General features: G+C 38.9%; 1 protein-coding gene across 10 annotated transcripts in view; it reads right to left on the bottom strand.

Annotated features, from left to right (window-relative positions):
* Positions 1-4335: 4335 nt before the first annotated feature.
* ikzf2 (IKAROS family zinc finger 2) overlaps positions 4336-25234 on the bottom strand; it is a 31843-nt gene continuing 10944 nt past the window's right edge. For 5 of the 10 annotated variants that reach the window (XM_079882034.1, XM_079882040.1, XM_079882037.1 and 2 more), the window contains 5 exons: positions 16182-16385; positions 14330-14497; positions 10101-10238; positions 8281-8406; positions 4336-6820 (listed from right to left, as the gene is read on the bottom strand). In XM_079882034.1, coding sequence (XP_079738160.1) covers positions 6093-6820; positions 8281-8406; positions 10101-10238; positions 14330-14497; positions 16182-16385 — 1364 coding nt within the window. In that variant the 3' untranslated portion in view covers positions 4336-6092. The remainder of the gene's footprint in view (positions 6821-8280; positions 8407-10100; positions 10239-14329; positions 14498-16181; positions 16386-25234) is intronic. The other 5 variants (XM_079882036.1, XM_079882043.1, XM_079882042.1 and 2 more) reach the window with 1 other exon arrangement.

Here is a 25234-nt window from a genome sequence, read left to right as displayed (position 1 = left end):
TGTATTCTAGCCTTTTTAGTTGCATTATAGTGTAAAATGTATCTGTTCAATGCTGTTCCCTTAATTGTTATTTTTTTTCACAAATGTTGCCCTTATTAAACTATACAATTATATAATCTGACATTTATATATTTAAAAATATATTGCCCCATAAGTAGCTTCAAAGTTGTTAGCTACTGTTGTTTGTAGCTTCTAGCTAACAAGCTAAAAGATTAGCTTGTGAAGTAGGAGCTTCCCTAACACTGGCACTTAACAGTCCACGGAATTGAAGTTTGTATTTTTCTAGTATATAAATACATTATAAAAGCAAATTAATACTCTGATAGAATACCTTCCAGAGTTACACACAGAGATTCTCTCATGCTACTGTAAATCTTTAAAAGAGTATTGGCCTGTATGTGCCAGTGCATTGGCAGCACTCCTAAAATCAAAGCTAAGCAAAAAAGACAGTTGAACAGATAAAGCTCACCTCCACCGTTAAGGATATGAGTCATGTTCAGACAAGATCAGGCCAACAACCTATCACAAAGAGAGAGAGATAGAGAGAGAGAGAGAGAGAAGCAAACTGACAAAACCCCAAACAATAGGGAGGGCTGAGTAGAGGTTTAGCGATATTCTGTTGCAATCATGTCTTAACCAACACAGCCCCTTCAACGCAAACTTATCTCTGTCATCTTTGTGCAACTGCACGCATCTCAGAGGGGCTTTGACATTGCGGGCGCACGAATCGAGCCAGGACTTTGATGCATGTGGACTTTGAGAGGTAGAGGGGATGCCAGTGTTTCTGCAAAGAAAGCCACAGACAAGGAGGTACCCACCACCTCCTGGCATTTGGAGCATCACCCAAGAAACACACGAGCTAAAGCAAAGGTCACAGACTGTGACAAGAAGAGGCTTTTTTTTGCAGCACTGGTGGAGACCCGGCGAGTTCAGTGCTGTTAGAGGTCTCTCGAGGGCTTCTCAGAACACATTCAGAGTAAAATAAACAGGATCGCATGTCAGTGACCAGATAAAACATTTAAACGTCCCGCTCCAGCAGACGCCTGCAGACAGATAATACCTGCTTTTACCTGTCAGTCAAACGTGTATTTAAAATTGTTCGTATTTAAAGGCAGTAATTAAAATGAAGCAATAAGGTTGAAAAGCAAGTTTTAAAGAACATGGTTAGACATTAACAGACTTGAGGGCCTTGTTGCTTTGCTATAATAGAAATATTAGGGACAAATTTTCTTTAAAAACATTTTTATTAAGTAAATTTGGCATTCTTCTGCTATTGTGCATTTAAGCATAACTGAAGCACTGACCAATCAGCATCCAGGACCTGAAGAATCTGATTTATAATAGGTTTTAAATATTGACTTAAAAAGTAAAAATGGCAACACTAATTGTCCATACATAAAAGCACAATCTAAAACACCTTGCAAATTTTGATCACACATCTGACTGAAATAATAATTATTATATGATATCATTTCGAAATTTTGGTCTAGGCCTTTGTTTTTTGTTTTTAGGTCAGCTTCGATCTGTTTTGCCCAGGTTATCTTGGGCACCATTAGTTGGACCTTCCATTTCGCAGGCCGCTGCCACCAGAGTCTATAAGATAGGTGTTGTTCATTCATTTGGCATAGATGGCCAAACCTCTGTAACAAGCGATTTTGGATTACTTCGACTGTTGGTTGATTTTGGCACCTCGGTCTGATGGTGTTATTTCGAAACAGACCACTCGCACAGAGTGGCACCTAGTATTCGCTGAAGGCGCCGCATTTGAACATTTGGCCTGGTTTCAGACAGGGCTTAGATTGAGCCAGGATCAGGCCTTAGTTCATTAGGACATTTAAGTAGCTTTTTATAAACGTGCTTTAGAAAAAAAAACATTACTGGTGTGCATCTTGAGACAAAACAACGGCACTGACTTATTTTATGTCAGTGAAAGTTGCTTTCAGTTAAAACAGCTCAAATATGCATTTTAGTCTGGGACTAGGCTTAAGCCTTGTCAGTGAAACTGAGAGTTTGATTTTTTTAAGTCTGCATTTTGGGACCAATGCCGGTCCCAAGCCCGGATGAGAAAGGAGGAGGGTTGGTCCCCTGCCGAGGGACTGTAAAAACCAGGTGGGTATACAGTGGATTGCAGACAAATTGTAAAATTAATAACTTATAGACTTCTACTTAAATGATTTAAATTTATTATTATGTTATTTAATTGAACATATGATTCTATAGAAATACACACACGTACATACTGTATATACACTACCAATCAAGAGTTTGGGGTTGCAAAAGTTGTTGTTTTTTTAATAGTCTCTTATGCTCACCAAGCCTGCATTTATTTGATCAAAAACACAGTAAAACATTGATACTGTGAAATATTATTACAATTTAAAAAAAAAATTTTTTTTTCTATTTTAATATGCAATTTATCCCTGATGGCACAACTGAATGCCATGAGTCTTCAGTGTCACATGATCCTTCACAAATCACTCATATTCATTTGCTGCTTACAACAGTTGTGCCGCTTAATATTTTTGTGTAAACCATGATACATTTTCAAAATATTCATTTCAAAAAGTTCAAAATAACATTTTATCTGAAATATAAATCTTTTGTAACACGCATAGTAAATATATTTACTGATCCATTAAATGCATCCTTGCATTAAATCTTACTGATCCCAAAGTTTTGAATGGCAGTGTACAGTATATTAGATGAAAATTATTCATGTGAAATAAAGAAATTACTAATGACACACTGACAAAACTCACATTAAAAATAAAATAAAAAACACTTGATTTGCTTATTCTTGTGCCCTCTTCACCACCCAGTAATAGTAGAGTATCAAGTCTCTGGCTTGTTGTTCCTGTAACACTACATGTGTTTGTTGGTCTGACTTCTACATACACTCTCTCAGGCTGCTGAGCATAGTTGCAAACCGGAAAAGGACAGCGGAAACAAAAGAGATGGCCTTTGACTAAAACCACAAGTCCCTGAAAATAAGGGCTGCCTCGTTCTATGAGACCACACATCTATTCTCAGTATACAAGATCGAAAGATTCACACAAGCAACAATATAAACACCACACAACCAGTGTGAAAATGAGGAGGAAAGGAACAGACAGCAACAGGTTCATATGACAGTATTTAATGCAGAAAAGCCCATGCTTTAAAAACCAACATAGAACGACAAACTTTCCTTAAAGATGCCAAGGTTACAAAAGTCAACCTTAGAAACAGTAAACTTACTGTTAGTCTTACTTATAAGATTTCTATCTTTAAAAATAAAAAAATATATATTTATATATATTTATTTGGATATTTGACTTTGTCAAATAGTGCTAAACAATTCAATATTAATTCAAATCTCTCCTACAGTTCCATAAAAATGCCTTATAATAAGATTTTTGACAACACTGTACCTGAGAAAACCCCAAAAAGTTAACCGACACACAGCAAAAGATAACCCCTTTCAACATTTTTACCAAAATATACTGTGTATAATTCATACATACATTTATTCACTTGTATAAAAATACACTGCAAACCCTTGTCTTACTGTTTGTAAGGTCCACAGTGAATAAGAACAGTTAAAAAAAAAAACACCTTTCTCTCACACACACACACACAAAAAAAAATATTTACACAGATGAGAAAATAGCAGTCCCATACACTTTAAGGTAAAAAGTGAAACCTGACTCTAGAGTGCCTTTCTTGTAAGTTCAAGTACTCTCCACTCCCATAAGTGTAGACTCATCATAAGAACACGTTTTGTTCATGTGCTCTTGTTCATTCAGTTGTAAACATAGTCTTACATCAATGTTTCCTTCACCTTGTTTCTTTTTTGAAACTAAACAAATACAATGTATAATATACAATAAGCTTTGATAACAATTTTATAAAATGCCCTGGAACTGTGGAGCACATTCAATTTCATGCCTGCTTGTGACACCAATCCAAAAAAAAAAAAATACAAAAAAAAATAAAGCATCTAAAATGCATAAAGATATTCATGCTTCACAAGAACAAATAAAATTCTTCAAAATGTTTCAAGATTTAAGAGGTGATATGTGTGCGCGTTGTGTCATTCTTTTGGAGGTGTAAAAAAAGGCAAAGCTATTTTTTAAAGAACAATAAAATGCATTTCTATCTGTTGCCTTTTAAGTCTTTTTCCTCATAACGTTTAAAGGGCATATTCACAGTTTTTTTGGAGTTTTCCTCAAAGCAGAGAAGACAAAAGCAAAGCTTTAAAACAATAGGTACAACAAAGTCTGATAGTGATGTTAAGCTCTTTTAGCGCTGACAAAAAAGTCAATATGCAAATATGCAAGGGAGGTTCTGAACAGTTGTACATGCTGAGACGTATGCGTTGATTGAAGCTGGATTTATGGTTGTGCTACAGAACGCTTCATGTAAATATTCAACAACATCGAAGAAAGAAAAACAGAGTGTATGAAAGAAAGAGCAAGTAAAAAGGGAAAATAAGCGGCTGTGAACATTATAAAAACAAATAGTCAAAATTTTCACGACTGATTTTAATGCCCTGAAAATAATGAGAAAAGGTCTCTGCATCAAGCATGGGAAAATTCTAAAGAGTTGGAGGGAGTGAAACATAGTTTGATTAATAAACCGCGTTTTATCTTGTAAAGCTCTCGTGCAGTCTGGGTTAGCGATGAAATCTCGACGGCAATCTTCTGGCATCAACAGAAGTTGTTGTTAGGTTTATAAGATCTACATTGTTCCAGTATCAGACAGATTTCTTTTTTCATTTGTAACTGCGCATTGGTTATCTATTTGTCTCTCTATGATAAAATATATTAGCTAACTAGAGTCGAATGAAAAATGCATATGCCGCGCATGTAGGTGCATATTAGAAAGCTCAATAACAAATACATTGGTCCATGTGTGGGCTAAAACGACAACATTTGTGGATTGAAAAAGAAAATCTAGACTCTTTACTGATCTAAAGAGTTTGTGCTGTAACACTGAAGACAGTCAGAGGAGATTTATTTAACAAGGCATTGATAATGAGGCATTCGGTCTGAAAGGCAGAGTGAAATTCACAGATTTCAATCAAAAATATGGCAACCCTGTTGGTAAAGCATGTTAATATAGCTGCAGACTTGTTCAAACTACTGCACTTTGACTAGCTAAACTAAACAATGATCTTTGTTCCCTTTATCAATAGCATGGAAATAGCATATTTTTGCCCAAGGCCTCAAGCTAATAGTGCAAAAAACAGGTTTATCAAGGCATGTCGCAGTGCTGTTTTCAGCGAAGTGCATAAGAACGCAAGAGATGATAGTAAGTGTGCAACAGAAGCAAAACAGCACGGAACACTCATCTGTCCTTAGCATGTAAAAAAAAATTCAGTCTCCCGTTAAAATCTGCGAGACACGAGGGGATTGTCATCAACACTTCATTGTAATGTGTCCGAAAGACTGCCAACTACAGGACTGCTTTTGTGAAACTAGCATAGAACCGGCATGAGGAACAGGAAATTAGCACGAAAGCTTCAGCCCACACGCCGAACTTCATCGAAATGGAGCGAGTGATGAGAAAAGACTCTAAAAAGATACAAACCACTCTGTAAAAGGCAAAATCGTGCCGTTCAAAACATCAGCAAGGCACTAAGAAGCCACAGCAGCATGAAGCTATGAATTTGTCTTTTTTTTTCTTTTTCTTTTTTTCCACAAAACTAAACGGTTTAGTTCTCCAGTGGTCCTCTGGTTTCTCGGTTTACCTGTAATATTGATCGAGGTCCATGAAACAGGAATGACAGCATGCATCGAGGTAATAAAGATGACAAAAAAAGAGAAAGAACTTCACAACTTTAGATAACACATAGCTGCTCTGCTGGAAGGTTCAGTACATACACAACAATAAAATGTGTGTTTTGAAAAAAAAAATTTGGGAAAAGAAAGTCAAACGAAACATTCACAAAATAAACTACTCATCCCCTCACCCAGAACAAAAATCTTCAAACAGCTCCAAAATGAAAACATTTCTATTGGACCCAAACCTTCATATATCTGCCGATTGGTGCTCACGTAATGCTTCGGCAGTAAACTCGTGCCGTCTGCAGAAAATCGACTGCAAGAGTGCTAACGAAAGGTGTGTTCTCCACGAACAATGTGCGAGGAGAACTCGTAGCGATCTTTGCTGCGGTGGCCGCAGATGTTGCACTCCAGCGGGTCTCTGTAACCATGGCAACCCATGTGGATGGTGTACATGACGTGGTCCAGGAACAGAACGCGGCAGTGCTCGCACTGGAACACCCTCAGCTCCTGGCCCTCGCGGCTGAAGACACGGATGCCATCCCTCGCGGCGACACGGCTGGCATCGATCGCCCTGCCTTCCTCTACCCGGCCAAACCCCGGGCTGGATCGCGACCTGTGCCCGGCAGCGCTGAGCTTGTCCCGAGGGCTGCTCCGTGCCGAATCGGCCGAATCCTGTCCACTGTTGCACGGCGACCCGTCTCGGGCCAATTGAGGATTCTTGGGCCTGACCAAGGAAATGGCGCCATTGGTTGGGTGCGGGAACTCTGGGTTTGGGTGGGGCATTGGAGGAGGCTCGCGACTGCTGGGCCTGTCCATGCGCGGGCCGAGCGGGTACACCGGATGGAATAGCGGGTTCACCATTGGTACCACCTCGGCCATGGAGAGGGATGGGTGATGGACCACAGGCCTTAAGGAGTCAGAGCCCAGGTAGTTGATAGCATTGCTAATGGCATGGTCCATCATTTGGGCCTGCATCAACTCTGCTTCCTTTTCATACTTCAGGCCCATCTCATAGTTCACTTCAGGGTACGAATAGCGAACCATTTTCTCACCTTAATAGACAATGCAATAAAAGATGCATTAACAATAGCCTCAAAGTACTTTCCATTATGATCCAAAAATATACTAATCTTGCAATTTGCTGTAAAAGATGCATTTAAAGAATCTGCTACTATGTTTTCATTGCATTAATCATGGAAAGTCCCATTTGGAGACTGAAGTGAGAAAATTTAACCCCTGCATAATATGGATGCGGTAAACTGCACTGGTGTAGTCAGTAAAAGCAATGGCAAAGCTACAGGTGTGCAAAAACCACAGAATGAAAAAAAAAACAACTCCCACTCAAACCTTTTTTCTCTCTCTCTTTCACTTTAATACTTAGTTTGATTTCCGCATATATTGTCAATAGGCAAGTAATGAGTTTCCTTTCAAATAATATTTTTCTATCTCCCTTAAGAGATCTTGCATTACAATTTAATTGTATTTATGTCTTTATATTTTTAAAGTGAGTTCTGCTCTCTGTTCCTTCATGTGGAAACTCAGCATTCACTAAGCAGTTGCATGTGGTATTTCAGCTCAAAAACCTGCATATTACTCACTAACCACCCGCAATCCAGTTTAACCAGGCGCTAAATGCTCTGAAATAGGACTGTGCTGTATTTAAATAAGTAACTGTCTTTATTTGTGTGTACCTTTTGAAATTAGACATTATGGCTTGTGCCTTATCCACCCAGCTCTATTTGCTGTTGCTTCTACGGAAAGTAGCAGGTACTCATTTCTATTATTAAAAAGAGATTTTTGTGTTCATTTGTAATGATTATGGTAGAAGTAATTAATGAAATGATAATTAAATGATGGGAAAGTTCTTATCAGGTATATATATCTTGAACTTAACATCTAGGCACAGGAAGAGTTTCTTCCCACAAGCCATTTCTCTTCTGAACAGTTAACATACCTCCCAAGGCATATGCCTGTAAGTACAATACTCCCACTGTTTGGTGCAATATCTTCTAAACTCAGGTAATATTTATATTTATTCATACTATTCAAAATACTGTAAATATGTTCATAATCTGAAAATGTTTATTCTGACTAAACCCAACTGTGACCTTTTACTTTTTTCATATTTTTATATTTATATTTTTATTCTTAGAATTTGCATTACTATGTTTCTTGTTGTATTTGTATTTGTATATGTGCACAGAAAAATTCCTTGTGTGTGCAAGCACACTTGGCAATAAAGCTCTTTCTGATTCTGAATCTGACCTGAGTCCTAGACAAGCTCACTTTCAATAAGACTGAAAACATATTTTTGGCAGTCTATGCACCAGTACCTGACTTAAAACAGAGCAGACAGAATTTGCATTTTGCAGCAGGGACTGTATTTGTGAGGTTGAAAATGTTTATTCCGCCATGTGACCTGCCTTACATTCATTAGCACCGCTAGAACTTTGAAGATCAGTGTGTTGCATACTGTAGATTCAACCACATTTACTGCTGAGGTGACACTTACCCACAAACTTCTGTGGCGTGGTGCTCTTCCGTTTACCCACATTCCCCAGTCTTTCAATTACAGGAGGCCGGTCAAAAGCCGCCATGCCAGCGGACTCCAGCGACCTCTGCTCCTTTGAAATCTCCCCTGGGAAAATGATAAAAATGATTCAGCACATCAACCAAGTTGGTCCATAATACATGAAGAAAACTATTCATTAGCATTTCTATTCATCTCAGAGTTTTGCAGCCAGGTTGTTCTGAGCCAATAACCTGGGTCCTCATTTATAAAGACGTGATCATAAATGTGAATGAACTACAGTTACCGAAATGTTTCTATAACCGATTTATAAAACCTTTCCCTAAAGGCATTTCTCTTTATAAATTGCGGTTTATCTACAGAATGCACACAAATAACTCTTCATGGTTTAGAAAAAGTATGCCACTCATTATCAATGGCAAGGAAATACAAGTAAACATATGCGCAATAGGCATGGCCTGGTTTCTGTACAACGTCTGTGTGTAGTAGGGCTGTCACCTTACGTTCGAAAATCGATTGCACAATCGATCGGACCAACCAACACAAGTTTTGAAAACGAAAATAGGGAATCGATTTTAATGGTCTATTCTCGGAGCGCGTCCAGCTCGTCACGATACGCCCGCAACGAACACGCGTCACACAGCAACTGCAGGCTCAGACAAACACACATAACAGCAAATTAAACTTCTGCATAATGTTTCTCTTTTAACTACAAAAATGTGAATTCTGATGGTATTCTGACTCAGTCTCATGCATACAGATACAGATTCGGGCTACGGTCTACAATCGCTATGTAGGAAAAATTTGTTTCGTAAACACAGGCATGTTGAAGACTGCAGAAATGTTTTTCATTGATTTTAAGGCAGTCCACTCAGCTTATTGTTTTTCGAGAATGTTGCACTCCTGTTTGTCATTGTGCACGAAACTTCACGCCAATAAATCATCAGGAATATTGCTGACTTCTCAAGCACCCTCTTTATGTTCGTCCTAATGCCAGTTAGTTGTCCGTGGATTTGCCCATATTTGGCGTTTAAAATGGAAACATCTTTAGACATGGAAAATCGATTTTACAATCGATTCTATGAACACTTATGTCTCAAAAATCGAACAGGATTTTTTCACAAAAGTGTGTAGGCATATATTATTATTTTCAGGAAAGCATTAATATATATAAATTAATTTCAGTGATTTAATTAGTAAAAGGCAGTTTAAATGTTGCTCATTTGTGCATTAAATTATATTTATGCTTACTGTGATTGCTTATTTATTTCCATAAACATGTTGAATTAATTCAATTACTGGTATATGTAACATTGAAAAAGTTAAACAGTATTGAAAACATAGAAAAAGCTCCAGATTTGTTCCTCACTTTTGATGGAGGATAAAATCCATGGTATTTAGAATCAAATCCGATCGCACGTAAACGAGGCCCTTGAACCGTAAATGCCATGCAACTAATTTATCTGGACAAACACAACAATGATGTCAAGACAACACTGATTTTAGCTAGAATGATAATGTTCCAAAGGCTTGTAGTTTGGACATCTACCAGCAGGGGTTAACCATGCTAACCAGCAAAACTGTGTACCCTTGGTGTCAATAAAATGTACCCCACAAATGTTTAGTGTAGCAAATCTATGTTAGTAATTGCTATTATTTTGTTTCCATGAAGCATAACAGCTCATGGAACACCTTTGTGTAATCCAACACCAAAACGATTTCACAATAAGTCACAATAACACTTCATCACTAATGTGGAAAATCGTCATCTTACAATCTCAATTAAGTCATGAGCCACTCACCTGGATATGGGCCAGGATTGGAGGCGGAGTCCATTCCGACGCTCTGCAAGTAATTATGACACCGTTCTTTGTGCTCCTCCAATGACGTGCGCTGCTTGTAGCTCCGCCCACAGTAGTTGCACTTGTGTGGTTTGCCCACTAAAATACATCAAAGAGTAGTAAAATAAGTATTAAGACGTAAAATAACTCATTCAGACCGCTCACACAACTGAGTTTCAGTCTCCAACTGAGTAAGCGAGAAAGTGGGCAAAATCAGATTTCGTGATGATGCAACCACTACAACGCGGTAAGGGGGTTTGCTCCAGAAGAGGATAGAATTACGTACTATAGTGGTTATATTTGATGTAAGTTTATCGTCATCGATCTGTAATTGGCGCCACGAGTGATGACTTGGAAAGTCTCTTTAAACAATAAACAGAAACCGAGTGAGTGTTTCTCCTCAGCCGGATAAGGTGTGAAGTGATTCACAGTCAGTTCCACTAAGATTAGGTCAGTGCAAGGGCGATAATGCGGGACAAAACCTCCCAAAAGATGTAATAGAAACAAGCATCTTGTCCTTCCGTCGTGGGCAGAGAAGAGTAGGAGGAGGACGATGCTTAGCCTCCAGAAACAGATGTGAGTTTTCCAGTAGCTAAGGGAACAATTCGTTCATTGATTCATTCCGAGTTTCATTCATCAATTGGTTGAGTCATTCATTTATCTGTCATGTTTTTTCTCATTCACTCATCGGTATCAATTCGGATTTCGGAACATAGCCCACCATTATGTTTGCGCTGTTCTGTTATGTCAGCTAAAAACATGATTAAATTTGAGACAGGGGCTGCTGTCAGCACTGTGGTCAATCCTTGGTATAAGGGACTTTCAGAATTATTCATAAAGTGTGCGGCAGTGAAACAAAACAGCCTAGCGAATTGAGTCATACTGTATGAACTCAGTTAACCAGTCTCTTACTGCACGTGAGAAAATAATGATAATTCACACCTGTTACTAGCAAGCCTGTGGGATTACCTGTAAGTGTGCCAATTGTAAAAATACCCCCTACACTTTTCGGTAACCCTCTTCAAAGCACCATAGTGCTTTCCATCTGAAGCAAACAGTGAAAGTGAGACAGCTACTGACTGAGACACTGTGAGGTGACCTTTCACATGTAGAACGCATGTCAAACAATGGAGGCCCTGTCACTTCTGTGGGAAAGGATGGATTATACTTTATATTGATTCATATAAAATAATATGATTATGTGAACTGTCACATCATGTCAGTTGTGAAGATTTACTAAAGTTGTTTATTATTATATTTAAATAGTCTTTCATGAACTTGGTCTTACTCTGTAAAGGTCAGGTAATCAAGGGATCTAGTGCAGACTCTTACACGTTAATAGTTTTGTGGTCTTTATATGTCAGTGGGTGACTGTATTGGAAACAGTTTCACCTGATGAGAGAGCTCTGAAAGTGACATTTTTTGTCACAGTTTCAATATTTCTAATAAATGGGTGTGTGCATGACAGCACATTAGAAATGGTTTGCGCAGACATTTAAGAGGATACAGTGCATCCACACAGACAAATATAGCCTATAAATGGAAAAACAGAACTGAACTGTTTGGTTCAATGAACTGTCAAAACACCTGCAAGCTGCAAAGTCTGGAACAGGCAATCATGCTAATATGCGATGGAGACAAAAATGCAAACTGTTTCGGGGCAAAAGAAAAGCAATGGTTTTATCGATTAATACCAGCCATTCAAAACCCTATGAGTTCCTGTACCAGAGTTTGGACGATTTAGAAAAAATCCCTGTCTAAGCACTTATTCAAATGCAAATTCATGCACATAGTGATGCATTAAAGCCCTCTAAACCGCATCCATTCGGGTTGAAAACAGGAAACAGTGAGATGAGGATGACATTTCATTTCAAGTAAATGCCTATCAATTGTAGAGCATCAGCAAAAGTGCTCAACTTACTCAACTGGTAGTTAAACACTCACCCGGCTCAAAGCATCCTTTCCCTGAATCAAGCGTTAGCCCCTCACCTCACGTTTCTTATTTTACTAAGCTGCCAAAGCAACCCAAAGAAAAGTCACCAACATTATGAATCACGCCTAAAACTGTGGTACAATATATGCTGTTTCAGTTTCATCTTTTAGAGAATGTCTGTGGTCTCTGTGCATGCATATGGATTTCAGCGAGAGCCATTCGTCAACGACTGGATAGCAAACGTGTTTGAATGTTTTAACTCCCTCTCAACGTAACTTTCCTGGGCTGTTTGCCACCAATCCTCCTGTTGCCAAGGGCCAAAAGAGGATGAGTCCTTTCATGTGGCGCTCGTTGCACAAGAAGTCGTCAAACCTGCTGAGTTCCTCGCATTCTGCTGCAGCTGAAGTGGCTGCCGGGAAGGCGGACGGGACACCAAGGAGTGGGGAAGGACTTGTGGCAAAAAGGGCGAGACCACCCCAGGTGATAGTACTCAAATTACTCATTAAAACGTCTCTAGCAACAACTACACATCTCACACTGTGGAAGGACAAACCTTTCTTGTGGGATCTCCTTAATAATGCCTATAGAAATGGATATGCAAATTATTTAATGACTCTCATTGGCCACAAACGTTTATACGCTGAGCTAGTTGGGTGCGTAGGCTTTGGTGGTAAAAGTTTTCGCACTGACATTTGATATCAATATGATAGACCACAACACACAGACACACACACCACATATTTTGCATAGTTTGTTGATTAAATGATGGAGAATCTATACTACTAGTATGGATACACCAACTCCTACTGTCTCATGACCATTCATGACATTTTTGAAGAATAGTATAATCATCAAAACTGTGAAATAAGACAAATGGAAGTAAATAGTGACCAAAAAATGGTTAAAAAAAAATAAAAAATAAAAAAATAAAAATAAAAATAAAAAACTGGTAGCCTATTTTAGCTCCTTCAAAGTTGCTATCATTTGTCCAGATTACAGAACACAAAATGCCAACCATCTCTTTTTCCATAGAAATGTAAGCTTTGAAAAGAAATTCAAGCATAGACAATTTACACTAGCGTTTAAAAGTTTGGGGTTGGCAAGATTTTTTTTAAAGAAATTAATGCTTTTATTAATCAGGGACGCATTTAAGGATGCATTAAATTGATCAAAAGTGAAATTTATAATGATAAAAAAAGTTTTTTTCAACTGTCTAATCATCAAACACTCCTAAAAAAGAATTACAAACAAAAATATTAAGCAACACAACTGTTTTTAACATTGCTAATAAGAAGAAATGTTTCTTGAGCAGCAAATCAGCATATTAGAATGATTTCTGAAGGATAATGTGACACTAAAGACTGGAGTAATGACTGCTGAAAATTCAGCTTTGCCATCACAAAAATAAAATTACATTTTAAAATATATAAAAATAGAAAACATATATTTCACAATTGTTTCGTTTTACTGCGTTTTTGATCAAATAAATGCAGCCTTGGTGAGACTCAAGAACAAAAGAAAAAAATCATAAAGACCCCAAACTCTTAAATGGTAGTGTATTTAATATAAAATTATATTGTTTTGAAGACTAAAATAGCTCTCCCATTACGACCATCAGCGTATATGTGAAACCAAAATGTAGCTATGTCTTTAAGAATTATTTCATAAATTCTGCCCACAAAAACAGGACACCACAGACATCAGCTGCCTGGCCTATAAAACTGCACTATCCCTGCGCTGTGATTAGAGCTGCAAAACAGGAAATGACAAAAGACGAAGAGAGGCAGAAAAACACGATGAGAGTGATAGGCCGCTCCTGCTCTCCCTGTGCATTTCAACAAGCCTGTCCCTGAGTGACAGCTTGTGAAGTCCCGAGCTGAGCGCTGATGGTATCGTATGACCCGGATCTTCAATGATGAGGACTAGACAACTGATGGTGGGCTGATATGAAAGTGGGTTAGAGTGTGATGCTTCACCAAAGCGACACTTCCCTTTGGTTGACAGAGAGCATTTCCTTTGGTGGAGCGCAAGACTTGCAGGCAAACACAACTGCATGTCCTAGGTGGCCTAACCGCAGTGTTTGCTAGGCTGTCTGTACACGTCCCTCAGGACAGAACAGATCTGCTCAGTCTTTCCAGAACATGTTAGCTGTGGCCACAGAATAGCAATAATTCTTTAAGCTATGGCACACATTAATACCACACTACCGCCCATACATGTCTTCTATATAGCATGTGCAGAGTTGTGGTGGTCTGACCTGAGTGTGTGCGCAGATGTCCAGTCAGGGCGTCACGACGTCGACAGGCATAGCTGCAGAACGGGCATTTGAAGGGCTTCTCTCCCGTGTGGAGTTTGATGTGCCTCAGCAGGTTGCCCTTCTGAGTGAATGAAACCCCACACTGGTTACACTGGAACGGCCGTTCACCTGATGGACAGAGTCACGAACAAGAGACACATACTTATCACCGGTTTAGCTAATGTTAATAAACATAAATACTGCAGTGTTTTTCTGTGCAGCAGTTTTTAGATATACTGTTTACCACACAGCACATGCAGGGATTGCTTTTTCCGCTCATGGTTGGCTGATATATTGAATATAAAAGTAACAAGCCATTTGAATAGCAGCCTTGATATAAATAGAAAAAATGGTGTAGGATTTGTAAAATATATTTGCCAGCCTATCAGTCTATATAAAGGACTCATTTGTGGCATAATCTGAAATGTTTGTGGAAGTCTCAGTGTGGCCTCATATTTTATATTATGTTGAGTACTTTATGTACTCAACTTTCACAGCATTAATTACGTAGCGGAGGAGGACTCTGGTGCTGAATGACAAAACAACCTTCTAAAGTACATACACTACACAGTTGAATACATAGTGCATACGTTCTTATTTTATAAGTGCATAGTGTATAGCACGTCATTAGGTACACAACTATAGTATCGCGTAAATTATACCATGTGACCTCCATCATTGCCATTTTTGGCATTAATGAGCACTAAGGATTGTTTTTTTATGAGTGTTCATCTCAAAAAATTCCTTTCACAGCTATGATAACTACGCTAAGCCTCTTTGATACAATTTGTTGATTGGGAACCCAATTATGTTGAATTAATTGGATTAGTCATACATCAGATCTGCTGCGTGAGCACCTGCTTTATATTTAGCCTGTGACTCTAAAACACATTTGATGGACAAACAGAAATTTAAATCATTCGTTTATTCAACCCCACGTTGAGCGTCAGGGTGCTGCCGTGGCTTGATAAGGTGAACGTTCTATCATTGTGGGCAGAGATGAAAACCTGGAAAAGTGAAATATGACTCTTTACTGCTAGCGTGTTGTCTGGCACTATCAGCGTCAGCCAAGGGCTTGGGAACAGGTTGTGGAGGATTCCTGGGATGCTTTCCCTGAGAATAACTCCTAGTCTTAACTATTGTCTTCTTATAGAGCAGCTACAAGCTCCACACCCTTTTAACACTGAAAAAAGGAAGAACGCATGAGTGACAAGCTTTGGTCACGAAAGTGTTTTGTTATTTTAATGGGAAGTCAGTGAAATGTTCTCTGTTGAAACTTACTTGAGATGTGTCACAATAAATTTAGGCAAATCATTTGCACTTTGAATTGCTGGATTATGATGCCTTGCATAAAATGGACATGATATAATTAAAATAAATGTTTTTTTTTTTGTTTGTTTTTTGTTTTTCTAATTATATTATAAAGTACACATAACCTAAATGTATCTTTTAAAATATCTTATCTTTTAAATTTCCATTTTATTTAGGGTTACCACACTTAATTCTTTGACTTTTCCATAACCTTTTCTGTCATTTTTATGCAAATGTATGCTGACTTACAAGCAAGTTTTATTCTAGCTCAAGCTCGTTTTACTCAAGCCCTCACAAAGACCAATACCTAGCTGATGAAATTTTTAGACCAGAGCAAAACTAGAAGACAGATTTCCTTTAGAAGGTTCCATGACTTCTCTATGAGGTTTTAAGATTTTCTAGACTATATCTTTAAATATATATATATATAAATGTATATATTTTTCCTGATATTTAGAAAGTTTTTTTTTTTAAATCTTAACCGTATAATCTTAATATTTACCATTATATTTACCATTTGGCAGTCTTATTCCCGTGTCACTCTGCACTTCTGTTCCTGGCCCAGCATCTTGTAAGTTGTTTGGACTGTCAATCATGTGCTCCTCCAATCCAGAACCTTCCTCACCGCTGTGACCCGCCTCATCTGGACCACTGGGCCTTCTCTCCGTCTCTTCCTCAGTACCTTCCTCTTGTTTGATTGTGCGTGCTGTAAGAAAAAACTCAAGCTTTTAAACAAGTTTTCAAACAGAACAAAACACAAAAGCCAAACATCACCCACTGCACACTACAGTAGTTTCCATACACATGATCAAGCACTAACGTGTGATTTAAGACTGTGACAAGACTCTTTTGAAGTCACTCGTTACTATGACAGCACATTGACCAAGAAATCTGTTCTCCAACATGAAACAGCATTGGGATGTCAACAAACAGGAAAAAAAAAAAAAGACAGAAGCAGCTGTAGTCTCTAGAGAAGGGAGGCAAACGGTGGGCAGGTGGAGTTCTACATGACTGACAGTGGGAGACAGAGAAGAGGAGGCGGGCCAGCGTTTTGGTCTGGACTGAGCGGGTCTCTCCATTATCTCCGTGCGCAGGCTGTCGAGCACCTCCAGGGAGGCCACCCCCACACGCAGAGACACACAGAGCGTGACAAAAATAGACATGCAAAGGGACGTATAAACACAAAGCGACACGTAAACACGCGACAGCCCGGCCCGCAAGTTTTCCGTCTCAACCACGCACACTCTCCAGGTTTCACGACAGATGGAAAAAGAGCAGGCAGCTCTCTATGCCATCCAGACAAACCTGTTTGTAATTTTACTGTGAGTTTAATCTCTGGGCGAGAGCTTGAGACTGAGCTTTGAGTCACCTCCGTCTTTCCCATCCGTACAGTATGAGTGTTGTCCCTTAGGCAAACCTCTCTGCTGTTTCGCTAGATTTGAGTCACAGTCTGAAAGTATGACTAAAATCTTTCTAATCCCCCTAAAAAAAAGCTCAGTAGTTCCTACTGTTTGCGGACTCTAAAACCAGTGCGATGTCACTCATAAACACTACTCGAAAGGGACAAGTTTTCCCTGAGGAGGTAAATGTGTATTATTTCACAAACATAATTTGATTTTAATCTTATCGAAATTGTATTTTCTCCTCACGCAATCTTGGTAAAAATGTCTCAGGTTATGTATGTAACCCTGGTTCCCTGAAGAGGGAACGAGATGCTGCGTCAAGACGCGGTGGGAACCCCTCTGTGTGACTGCGTCATGAAACACGTATGAAATCAGTCCAATGGCGTGACGGAACGTCATGTGACGTCATCGCCCAGGAAACTATAAAGCATACCTAGACCAAACAGTCACTAGCTTCTGAGCAAGTCGCTCACAGGCATCCAGGGAGTATGGCAGGTCGACCCAGCATCTCGTTCCCTCTTCAGGGAACCAGGGTTACATATGTAACCTGAGACGTTCCCTTTCAAGGCACAGTGGGAACAATATACCCATGATGCCATAGTAACAAGTGCCTGTCCGTGTGAAATCTCTGTGCACACTAAGACGAAAGCACCTGCACTTCTGGAGTGGAGCCGAGGTCAAGGTCATAAAACCTCACGTGTGCGGCTAGGCAACATCCCGCCACATCACAAACATATTGGAGGCAAACTCCTGACAATAATGTTTTAGAAGCAGCCATACTCCTAGTCTCTTGGTCTGAAACCTCACAGTGCCATGAAGGAAACGTTACTAGAGGGTGTCTCCCCAAGGATACACCACTTAAAAGGACGTTGTAAGCAGCTAAGGCCGCCATCTACACCTTTAGTGTGGAGGAGGATAGACCTGCGGAGAAACGCTTCTGCAGGAACTCCAGCACTTCAACCACAGGGCAGATAAGTGGGTCCAGCTGGTGCTCTCCGCACCAGGAAGTGAATAATATCCACTTCAAGGTGTAGAGTTTCCTCATGGAGGGAGCTCTGGAGTGGAGGATGGTCTCAACAACCTCAGTTGAGAGACCTGAACTTATGAGCTGGGCCCCCTCAGAGGCCAAGCCCAAAGTTTCCACAATTCTTGGCGGGGGTGAAGGCTCAACCCGCTCGCCTGAGAGAAAAAGTCCCCCCCGAGCGGAATCTCCAGAGGAGAGCCGTCGAGGAGAGACTCTAGGTTCGAGAACCATACTCGGGCCTACCAAAACGGGGCTATTAACAGAAGATGGGCCCCGTCCCGGTGAACTCTCTCCAGAACTCCCGGGAGCAAAGAGATCAGGGGAAATGCATACAGACGTGACGCACCCTGATGATGTAAGAGCGGACAAGCACATGATGGCCCCTCAGGTCTGGGAGGAAGTGTTTGAGAGCTCGAAACACCACAATCATTTCTAGCTGATTTATGTGCTAAGAAAGTAGATGGTCCTGCCATAGACCTTGCGCCGAGCGACCACTCATGATCGCCCCCCAACCTGTGAAGGAAGCATCTGTCGTCAGCATTACACAACGACAAGAAGCCCCCAACACTGGGCCTTGGGTGAGGAACCAAGGTTTCTTCCACATGACTAAGGCACGTAGGCATCGCCCATGACCTTGATCATGCAAAACATATTTCTCCTCTGAGAAAACCCCTTGGTTCTGCGCCACCACTGCAAGGGACTCATGTACAGGAGGCCAAAAGTTATTACGTTGGATGCAGCTGCCATGAGACCCACCAGTATCTGAAACTGTTTCACAGTGAGTGACTAGCCTAGTTTTACCTAGGCTGAAGTAAAGAACCCAATACTGGCACACTTCGCCACCGAAAGCTAACCTCAGGGACTTCCTGTAATGAGGATGGTTGGCTACATGGAAGGACGCGTCCTTCAAATCTATCGTGACAAACCAGTCCTTGGACTGAATCTATGACACAATCTGTTTGAATGTAAGCCTCCATCCTTCTTTGGAACAATAAAGTAACGGCTGTAAACCCCTGACTCCCTGCTGGGAGGAGGAACCCTTTCTATAGCCTCCTTACGCAGAAGATTCTGTACTTCTTGCTCCAAAACCTACTAGACCAGAACTCGCTGGAGGGCACTGAAGGGAGGTGGAAACCATATAATGAGATGTTATCCAATACCCCCTGGGAATTCACCATTTATTTCCTCAGAATTAAATGACTCCTCAAAGATGAGTACATATTTAATTTTCTCAAAAATTCAATGCAGCCAAATATCAACCAGACAAGTAAACACGGTCTGGATGAAAAAGCTGAATAGTATATTAATACAGACATTTAACTCCTCAAAGATCAGATTAGTACATATTTAATTTTCTCAAATTAAATGCAGCCAAATATCAACCAGAGAAGTAGAAATGGTCTAGGTGAATGGCTGAATATAGTATATTAATATAGACTTCATATTATAATCTCAAACAATAAAACATACATAATTAGTTTGCACACAATCATAAGAGAACGAGAGAAAGGGAAATTCCAGTCTGCTCTGTTCCCTGCGCATATTATACATTGTGGACCCATTATCTACACGTTGCCTCGGCAAACGCGAGATGAGCCACTAGATTATTATTGCAGATATGCAGACCCATAATCTACGCGCTGCCTCGGCAAACGCGAGATCTGAGCCACTAAATTCTTATTGCAAACCCGTAATCTATGCGCTGCCTTGGCAAACGCGAGATACGAGCAACTAGACTCTTATGCAGTCCCGTAATCTACGCGCTACCTCGGCACACGCAAGATCCGAGATCGAGTCACAGAATCGAGTCAATCTTTATTGACTTTCTTCCCTCGAGAAGAAAGTCAACAGGAGCAGAGCTAAAACTCTGGATAGTGCATATGTTACACTTCGGGAATTTATGAATGAACACTGTCAGCCCCCTTTTACTAGAGCTGACCTTGCATGCTCTACTCCAAAACAAATAACACATGAATCGCGTGTGTCCCCACTCGTAATGAAGCGAGGGCAGGGACAAACACACTGTTCAAAGCTGTTTGCTCGCCATACTCCTGTCTAGATATTTTATGCTTGTGGACAAACAACAAAAAACAGAGACAGTTTCACACAGAGCACTTGCTGAAGACACAGAAGCTAGTGACTGTTTGTTCCAGGCTGAATCAAACTACCCACCGTTTCACCTATCTGCAATTCTCTAGGAACTTTGAAGACCTTTATTAGCTTGTTCAGGTGTGTTTGAATATATATATATATATATAACATTTATAATGCAAATAATTATAAAATATAAGAAATATACTATATTGTATATCTCTAGATAGTGTATGTGTTTATACTGCATGAGTAAATATATGTTCAGTATATTTATACATATGCATATCTTATCACATACGTATATCTATATATTATAAAATGTATTACTGAATAGAAAATTACATAAATTATGATATATTAGTAAATAATTGTCACATATCTTTCAATATATGAAAAGCGGCAATTCCTTATGTATTATTCAATCTATTTTATATAGAATATATATATATATATATATATATATATATACACACTGAAAAAAATGATTCATTGACTAGTTGAATTTGCTAAAAAAAATTATGTTAATTGTATCCACATAATTCATTTTAGCTACATTTAAACAAATGCATTACGTTGAACTAAGTTCAACTTAATGCATTTGTTTAAATGTAGCTAAAATCAATTGTGTGGAACCACTTACGATAAATTGTTTTAGTAAATTCAATGATTTCAGTAAATTCATTGAATTTACTAAATGTTTTTATCGTAAGTGGTTCCACACAATTGATTTTAGCTACATTTTAACTAATGCATTAAGTTGAACTTAGTTCAACGTAATGCATTTGTTTAAATGTAGCTAAAATGAATTATGTGGATACAATTAACAATTTTTTTTAGTAAATTCAACTAAGTCAATGAATCATTTTTTTCAGTGTATATATATATATATATATATATATATATATATATATATATATATATATATATATATATATATAATGGATAATAATTGCCATTTAAAAATGGTAAATAATAAAAAGGTAATTAAAATGGTTTTATTTTAAAACAATTGCAGTAGGACGTTATTTCAGTATAGTCGTTTAGAAGATCCCCTCTAAATAGTGTTATACATACAGAAACAAAGATTAGCATAAGTAAGTTACAGTTAAATTACATTCAAACATCTCTTTAAAAACGTCCCATTTTGATTAAGAGACTGTTTACACACGGTGACATGCAGGTTCGCAGAGCTTTTGAAAGTTAAGTGCTGTGTGGCAGTGCCACAAGATAACCCTCACTTCTCTCGCTGGCACTTCCAATGAAGTATTACAGGCGTACTTGCTTAATATTGCACAAGAGATCTTCACTTTCAAAGAAACACTTATGACTCGCAAGAACAATCGCAAGCTTCGGTGATTACAAAATTGTACCCAAAAAAAAACAAGGTGCAATCCTGTCAACACATCACAGTCGAACAGCATTACCTCAATGTGTCGAGACGTACTGTATGTTTCTTCCTATTTCTCTGTCCATTCTGTCAATCATGCCATCAGAAAACAGCTGCTTGCGGTTCTATAGCGATAACTATCTATACCGTACACGTTATGGAGTATCTATGATGGCTGCAGCTGAGTGAACTTGAAATGGTTGCCGGGACAACATACAGAATCCTGATCAAAGGAGATGAATGAGAACAAAACGCACTCAGTGCTGGGGATCCATACACCAGAGTCATCAACTAGGCACAGTACAAAAGCAGAGTAAACCAACATAGTCGGATGCATAAATGATGTGCCAGTCTAACTCCAAGGTCTCTTTCTATTACAATTTCACCTTTGCAAAATGTCTAACCCTTGAATATTAAATTATGGCTTGCACTGACGTCTCCTTTGAATAAGTTCTATACAGAATGATACAGTAGATACATTCTGTTCTGTATGCATGTGCAGATCTGTGCATCCCTCCATCTCTGCATACAAGCATGGGGTTAACTAAACTGTATATTTGTAGGTCAGACTTCTCTTTACCCAGTAACATGTTTCTCAACATCCTGTGCAACATGACCAATAAATTATCTAGAAGAACAATCTCAATCTGGGATCATGGTCTGTGCCTCCATCCTTCGGCGGCGAACGCTTCCCTTTTCTCATGCACACTCATGCTGACAACTGACAAGCCCTCCATCGTAACCAGTAGTTGATTTTGAGGAAGGGAGATGTCACAGAGTGGGCCTATCCCGTCAGATCGTAGATAAAGCTGTAACTTCTTTTTTTTTTTTTTTATACTGCGAGATAAAGGTCCTTCCTCTCTCCCTTGCGAGCTAATGCTCACTAATTTCTCCTTTTTCATATATTTTGCATTGGAAAGTGAGAGACTGTATTTCATTTTCTCATGTTAAAGGGATAGTTCACCCAAAAAAAAACAATTCTATCATCATTTACTCACCCTTGTTTCAAGCTTTAAAACTCTTTCAAGCTTAGAAAAGGAAACAAAGCACAGTAAAATATTGTAAAATATTGTAAAATTAGTAATACTGTAAATACGATGCATGTGCTAATGTTCTGAAGCCATGTGAGAGCTTTGTGTGAAAAACAGATCAATTCATTATTAATCTAATCTTCCTCTCCAGTAAGATTTTAACGTGACAACTGTTGCTGCTGCAATGTAATCATTTAGTCAGTGAGTTGATTCAAATGAAAAAAATCATTTAAAACAAGTTTTAAGAACCAAATCAAGAGATTAATTTAAAAATCTGACTAAAAGAATGACTTGTGAACCAGACATTGCTACTTCTACCCAAGCTCTCATTGGCGCATTTGTGAGAGATGTTTTCATTGAATAGCGACTGAAATTGTGTTCTTTTCATCATATAAGGATACTATATAATTCTGGAAGGATTTATATACCAATTCAAAATTGGGCAGGTGCTCGGTCCAAAAAGGGGGGAAAAACCAACACACTGTGTTATCTGCTCCCATAAAACTTTTATATAACACTAAATTACATCGTTTTGACCAATCAAGGTCTTTGTCAGGCCTTAAGACTTTGGATACAGTCATATGAACCACATTTATGACAATTTGATGGTGCTTTTGGATCCTTTTTGAAGCTTGAAAGCTCTAGTTATGAAAAAGACTGACCAGCACATTATGTGGTTACACTTTATTTTGATAGTATAATTTAGACATCATCCTTTTGGAACAAAAATATAATATACTGCAAAATATAATGATATATATTACATAATACATTTCCATATATGGGAAACTAGTGATTATATTTTTCAATATACTGCAATATATGCATTGAACATGTAGCCTATGGCTGTACATATAAAGTATTTAGAAATGAAGACAAAAATAGCATTACTTGCAATATTCGCAATATTCATAAAGTTTTATCCTTTATTGTGTACATATATTGCACATCCATGTTCCCCTATAAATGTGAATGTTTGTACACACACACACACACACACACACACACACACACACACACACACACACACACACACACACACACACAGAATGACTAACACATGCATATAGTTTCCAGCATGCAGCATGAGTAGAGCCTGTGGTTAGACTGACGATTGGCCAAGCACCATTAAGACTATATGTTACTATATTTAAAAAAGTAATGGCTGTGCACTCCTAAGCACAGTGATAGTCCATTTTCTAAATATTTTAGTACATACAACTGTGCTTGTGCTTGTCAATTAGCTTGAACATTTATACAAACATTTATAATGTAAATAATTATAAAATATAAGAAATATACTACATTGTATATATCTAGATAGTGTATGTGTTTATACTGCATGAGTATATATGTTCAATATATTTATACATATGCAGTACCATATCTTATCACATGTTCATCTATATATTATAAAGTGTATTACTGAATATAAAATTACATAAATTATGATATATTAGTAAATATATTGTCACATATTTTTCAATATATGAAAAGCGGCAATTCCCTATGTATTATTCAATCTATTTTATTTGACCTAATTAACACTATAGGCCCTATTTTAACGATCTGAAACGCAAGTAACTTTGTGGGTGGGTCTTAGGCGCTGTTGCTATTATACCGGCGGTATAAATTACTCCATCTAAAATGGGTTGGTCTGAAGTTGCTTCATTATTCATATGTGTGGTTTGGGCGTAACATGAAATAAACCAATCAGAGTGACATCTCACATTCCCTTTAAAGGAGAACTTGGTAACTTTTTAAACTTAATAAAACTGTCTAGAATTCATTTGGATGGTTAAACAACCTGTTCTGGTGATATTGGTGACTTTCCCCGCTCCCCCCAGCGTTCCCAGGCGGAAAACCAACCTTGCAACTTGGGGACTACCGTCCCGGCAAAATAGAAATTGGAAGTCTCGTGAGAAGCGAGAACGAGAACGAGCACGAGCGCGAAACACGAATTGCTTTACAGCAATTCGACATAAAAGCATGTATGATGTATTACCAGATTACCCACCTCGGTAGACATAGCTCCACACGATACAGTTGGCTTGCTCCGATCAAAACAAACGCACATGAGCAGCGGTAGAGAGGGGGAGGAGGCCGCCGCGAGTGAGTTTTTTACGACCGTGTTGTGAAATATACGCCCCCCCCACAGCTGTAGGGGGAGCTCGTGGGGAAAACATGCGACAACAAAAGGAAAAATCAGCGAAGAAGTGACTGAGTTCGCTAGAGTTGCCGAGTTCTCCTTTAAGAGCAGGCGCGCTTGTTTCATGGCGGATTGCTATTATAACGGCAGATTTGCCAGGCGCATGCCAGGAGCGGTTCAAAGCTGAGGAGACCGACGTTCTCGTCAGGGCCGTAAAACACAGAGAAGTGACATTGTATGGGGATGGGAGAAACCCACCCAAATTAGCTTCGGTTAAACAGGCGTATAAAAATTTGGGTAAATGTGTAAGCTAGATTTACGGCTATTTTTTCACATCTTCATGGACACAACAATGATTTCCCTCGTGTATGGTTTTCTAAAAATGAGAACTGCTGCGTCTGTGTGTAGATGAGATAAGCAAAGTGCATGCGCGTTGTGCACACGCTACATTGATTATGGCCAAGCAT

The sequence above is a fragment of the Squalius cephalus genome (assembly GCF_949319135.1).
Source record: "Squalius cephalus genome assembly, chromosome: 9".
Taxonomy (NCBI): domain Eukaryota; kingdom Metazoa; phylum Chordata; class Actinopteri; order Cypriniformes; family Leuciscidae; genus Squalius; species Squalius cephalus.
This window is presented reverse-complemented; position numbering and strand designations above follow the sequence as displayed.